General features: G+C 53.7%; 1 protein-coding gene across 1 annotated transcript in view; it reads left to right on the plus strand.

The window, feature by feature from the left end:
* Positions 1 to 1,929, plus strand: part of SPATA21 (spermatogenesis associated 21) — a 31,709-nt gene extending 29,780 nt beyond the window's left edge. Inside the window, 4 exon segments of the mRNA XM_060295416.1 lie at positions 189 to 364; positions 1,180 to 1,354; positions 1,871 to 1,892; positions 1,894 to 1,929. Coding sequence (XP_060151399.1) covers positions 189 to 364; positions 1,180 to 1,354; positions 1,871 to 1,892; positions 1,894 to 1,929 — 409 coding nt within the window.
* The last annotated feature ends 3,655 nt before the right edge of the window (positions 1,930 to 5,584 follow it).

The following is a 5,584-nucleotide window of genomic DNA, read 5'->3' on the forward strand; positions in this document are numbered from 1 at the left end:
AGACCCAGAGCAGAGCAGTGACTCGCCCACAGTTACAGGAAGTTAATAGTTGAGCCAGGACTAAAACCCAGATCTCTTGTGGCCCTGCTCCTGAGCTGGCCAGACAGAACAGGGGCTCAGAAAGAGTGAGGGAGGAGGAGGGTGAATTAAACACGGCTGGGCTGAGCTGGGTGGCACTGCCTCCCCAGCTATTACCAGAAGAAGCTGAAGGAAGGCACCTGTAAGGCCCGAGAGATGGAACCGGCCATTGGCCGGCTGCAGTCCCAGAAGAAGCTTCCCTACAACCCGCAGCAGGCAGACTCCTTGGAAGTCCCAGAACGAAGAGCCCTCAGGATCCTGAGCCAGCTGAAGCAGCAGAACTATGGTGAGGGCCCTGGGTGCCACACAGCCAGGCCCAGGAGCTGAGACATGGTTTCCCACTTCGGGCTTAACTGTGTGCCATCAGCCAGCTGGCTGATAATCACCACCCATCTCCAGCCTTCCGCACACCCTTTCCCCTGAGCCTTAGCCCTGAGCACAGGTTGGTCCCAAGAGCCTGGACTGAGGAGGAAGAGTGCTTAGCAATCCCACCTCATCATTTATTGAGCACCCTCTGGGGTCACTCACTATGCTAAGCCCTTTGCAGACATGCTAGAATTTAATCCTCATAATCACATACTTACCCCACGTATTCACGATGAGAAAACTGAAGTTTAAGCAACTTGCCCAAGGTCCCACAGCTAGCATGTGTCAGAAAGGGGAGATTATACCCAGGTCTGACTCTAAAACCTGTGCTCTTTCCTCTGGGCAAGGTTACCTTCCCATAATAGTAGACTTCTACTGTGTGCCAAGTGATGGGCTAGAAGCTTTCTAGAGTCTGTAGAGTGTGCCTATCAGACTCTGCCAGGACTCATCCCAAAGACATGTGCTCCTTTTTAAGCAGGTATTAGCCCTTACACTGTTCTCAGCATTTAGCTGAGTGCTTTGCATATATTATCCCTTTAATCCTCATCATCAACTCTGAGGCGGATACCACCATCAGCTCCAGCTTATGCAGAAGCTCAGAGAGGTTAAGTTACTTGCCCAAACCCACCCCGGTCGTTATGTGGCAAAGCTGGGATTTCACATGGGTCTGCCTGCCTCCCAGCACTGGACGTGCTCTGAAACATTCCCCTCTCCTGCCTCTTCCACCTTTGCCAGTTGCCAACCTGCAAAGCCCCTATGCCCAGGTGCCTTGCATCCCACTCTGCCCGAGGCTGGACAATACGGTCCGCCGGAAGCAGGGCAGCCACTACATGCTGGAGCTGTGTACCCCCCCAAGCCTGGGCCCTGACACCCGTAGCCTCTTCTTCCAGACTAGATCTCAAGGAAGCAGGTGGGTACCCAGAGGGCAGGGACTGCAGCCCAGGCCCATCCACCTCCTTCCTTATGAAGTCCCTGGCCTAACCCAAGGGAAATCCATCCTTCCAAGAGATGCCTCAGAGACTGTTGTTCCAGGGAGGAAAAAGGGGAAAGGATGGAAGGGGGAAGAAACTAACCTTTGAGTGTCTGTGTCCCAGGTAGATTGTTCCTAAGTCATGGTACTTACGCCTTTCTGTGCCCGGGACTCGGTAGCACTACCTGCCTTTCTCATGCAGGGGGTTTAAGTCCTTTGCCTGAGTCTGATTCCATGTTAGGAGTAGTAGGAAACAGGCTTAGCAGCTGGGTGGAGGGAAGCTTCCCCTGCAGCAGTCCTCTTCCAGGCATCCTGGGATAAAAGAACACTGGACTTGGAATCAGGCCTCTAAGCCCGACTGCTGGCCCCATCACCTCCCTGGGAAGGACTCCTCTCCCCTTGGGTACATGGGGTGGTTCACTTCCTCCCACCCTTCTCTTCCACCTCTCTCCCTAGGGAACCCAGCTCTGACAGCCGAAAAGTGGCTCAGTTCTGTGCCAGCTCGAACCCACTGACCCTGCGGAGTCCTGACTCTGGGCAGCTTAGCAATCAGGGCCTGCAGACGGACGGGTCATCAGGCAGGGACTGCTGCTGGATTTTGCTTTTGTGGCCTGGTAAGCCAATAAACAACAAGAACCTCAGCCTCTGTGCCTGGTGCCAGGGAAGGCCCCAGGTTTTCACCCTTCCACTCGGCTCTCAGAGCGGAGGGCCTCAGTCTCCCTCAGGCTTCGGAGCCCCTGAAGCAAGACTCGCCTCAAAACACCGCCGAGGGTCAGGAGTCCTGCTAGAGGTGGCCCTGGGTTCAAAGTCTTGACCTCCTGTGCACTCTCAAAGCACAGAGCTGGGACTATTCTCAGATGGGTGCCTCCACGCCTTGGACTAGGAGTCCCATAAGGGCAGGAATTCTCTTTCCCACTTGCTTGAAGGGAATGGTGAACATAATGGAAGTACCTGGGAAAGACACTGGCCCCTAAAACGGACAGACCCTGTGGAAGGGCAGGAGGGGCCTCAGCCATGCTCTCACCAACAGAGGGCCAGGACCCAGGGGTGCCCTTCCCTTGGAGCCTAAGCATGTGGGTCCGTGGCCCCAATCCATACACCACCCCAGGCCTATTACTCAAAGCGAGAGCCCCTCCCTAGGACTGAGCAGAGATAGCTTCCCAGTGGTTAAACAAGCAGCCACAGCAAGAGGTTAGGAGGCCAGAAACTGAAATGAGGACAAGGTTCTGACAAGTTTAAAACATGTATTTAAAATACAATTTATAAAATGCTTAATCTGCCAACTCAGGAGCCCGCGGTGCGGGGTGGGGTAGGGTGGGCAGCTACCCGCTAGACCAGCAGAGCAGGACTGCAGGGGTGCGGCCCTCCCTCCCATGCCCTTCTGTTCAGATACCCAAGGGGCCCATATGCACCCCTGGGATCACATGGCCGAAAACAGGACCCCAGAGGTTTCCAGAGTCTCTGCCTACCAGGGAGGCTGGGGCAGCCCTGCCGGCCCATCCCTGAGCAGAGCATCCCCAGATGGGGCAGAGCAGGGTACGGCTGGGCTAGACAGGGTGGGGTGAGGCAGTGGGCTCTGGAAGGGGCTGATGGTAGCAGATAGGGTGTTGCCTCCTGCCTGCAGGTGGGGAGCACCCTGACTGAGTGGGCGGAGAAGGGTTGGTCACCAGGCCCAGACCCCCAGCTCCTTTGGTTATAGGCTGACATCAGAGTAGTGGCTCATGGGAAGCAGTTAGCTGGAAGGTCTGAGGCCTGGCTCACGGAGTCAGGGAGGAGCTGGGGGAAGGGGACAGTACCATGAAGGCAGATAAAGGGGCAGCAGCCTCAGGTTTCTGCCCCCAACTCCCCTGGGGTTTTCCAAGCCAAAGCCTGCAGCTTACTTTTAAAAAATTAAAAAAAAAAAAAAAAAAAAAAAAGCACTTAAGGAAAGTTACAGACAACTACCCCCCCAAAAAAAACCCCAAAACAACCACAAACACACACACAAAATCCAAACCGTTCTCTCATCTCCCCTCCCACCTCCCCCCAACACAATAGTTTCCTGTTTTCATTTCTTTCTCTTTAAAATGTTGCCTGTCACCTCTCCATCTGGGAAGCCAGGACATGACCGCTGGTGGGTGGTGATAGGCACACAGCGGGCAGAGCCCCATCTTTGGCCGCAGGGAGGTGGGAGCATCAGTCCCTACTACATCCTTGATCCACAGACACCCATCAGCCAGCCTCCCCTTGGCTCCCACTAGAGGAGGGCAGCAAGGACAGGTGGTCCCGACAGCTGAGCAATCAGCACTTCTGGCCTTCCCACCTGGCCTACCTCTGTACCTTCTCCAACTGAAAAGGACAGTCTCTTGGGCCAGAAACCACTATTACATGAGGGATGGACACTATCCGTTTAGAATGCAGAAACTTGGTCAGGGCAGTGGAACTGTAAAGACAGCAGCAACCTTCTCCCTTGCCCACTCCTGGAGGTCACTTCCCCTCAGAACAGCAATGTGGGCACCATTCAATGTTCTGTGGGTTCTTACTGACTGAAGCTTTGTTCCAGCTCTGCTCACGGACAATATCCTGGCTTCACGCAGTTATAAGCCTGTGCTATGGACTAGTTACTGACTTAACCGACAGCTGACCTTTCCTCCTAATGGGAAGATGTAGTGGGCCAAGGCTTGCTGGGCCCGGCTGACATCCCCACAGGGCAAGGCTGAGAGCCAGCAAACCAAAGGTGGAGTGAGCCTGCAAGACCTAGCTTGCCACCTTGGCCACCGCGAGCTGCCCTAATCACAAATGTCACACCAACCACTCCAAAACTCATCTGCTGAGCAAGGAGGCCGTCTGGCTGGCTGAGGGATATAAGGCGAAGTGGAACGGAAGAGATCGGACAGCCTGAGAGGGACCAGATTGTACACACACAGCTGCTCTGGGCTGGGCCCCCTAAGCCTCTTCCACCTCAAAGAGCCAAAGCAAATCTCCAGGCTCCAAAGACCGAGGGGAAACTGCCTTCATTCCAGGCCCTTGCTCTGGAAAAAGGGGTCGAGGGTAACCTAGGCCTATGGGGAACCCGTCTGTCATTACCAGTCTTTGCAATGCACAGCTTGTCTTTCCCCAAATGTTATTCAGAATGGTCTGCTCCCAAGGTAGTGATTTCACAAGGGAAATGTACCGGGTAGAGTTACTGAGCTGATGCCATCAACAGAGATGGTGCTCCACAGACCCCTGAGAGTTCTAAGCCTTGCTGGAGTGGGAAGACCCACCTACCTTCTGACCACACTAGGCAGGAGGCTCAGAGTCCTGGAGTCAGACTCTCTCCTGGCTTTCCTTGTGCTGACAGCAAAATACTGAGCAAGGCTTGCAGCCTCACTCCTAAAGCCCGGGAGTGCAGCCTCACTCCCTGCCCTCTTCTAGAAGTAGTAAGCCCAGCTGGTAGGGAACCACCCTGAGGGGTTTTGGAAGGGAAAGTCTGTTCACTTTCCCTATCTCCCAAAATACTAAAGGTGAGGGGTTGGCACCCTCCCCAGGCTCTCTGAGCCTACAGAGCTGGCCCAGTCTCCAGGTAGGGCCCAGATGCTCTGGTACTTAGTTGGGGGGAGGGAGGTATAGGCATGGGGTGCTCATCTGTCCTGGGCTGCAGAGCCCTGCCCCTTTTCTCGGCGGCAGTAGGAATACAGAAGCTAAGCTCACCAAAATCCTATTGGTTAATGTTTCTAGTGGATTGACCAGAAACATTTTTAAGTAGACTACCAAACTACCCTTTCTCAATTAAAAATTCATTAAACTGCTAAAACCCCTCCCATGTACTTTTTTTTGCAAATCAAATATTTGTATAAACAAACAAAAATAGGAAGGAAAGAAAAAAAAAAGAAAGGATATCTTCAAATGGAACTTGCTTTTAAGTGATGAAGACATGCACTTGAGGGTGGGTGGACGGGAGTTCTCATTTGTGTTTTGAAATCCCAAATTAATGAGCATGATAAACTGTTATTGCTGGCACTGGCTTCACCCCAAGTGGCCAAGTGGCACTGTCTGACTCTACTCTGAGTCCTTGGTGGGTCCCCCCAACCCTCCTCTAACCCCCACCCTTTCCCTTTCCATGGACTTGGGACAGCCCTTGTAGAAGTGCCAATCACAGTGGGAAGGGGGGGAAAGGGAGGTCACAGTGCATGGGGTTCAAGGTCACAG

The sequence above is a fragment of the Globicephala melas genome, chromosome 1 (assembly GCF_963455315.2).
Source record: "Globicephala melas chromosome 1, mGloMel1.2, whole genome shotgun sequence".
NCBI lineage: Eukaryota > Metazoa > Chordata > Mammalia > Artiodactyla > Delphinidae > Globicephala > Globicephala melas.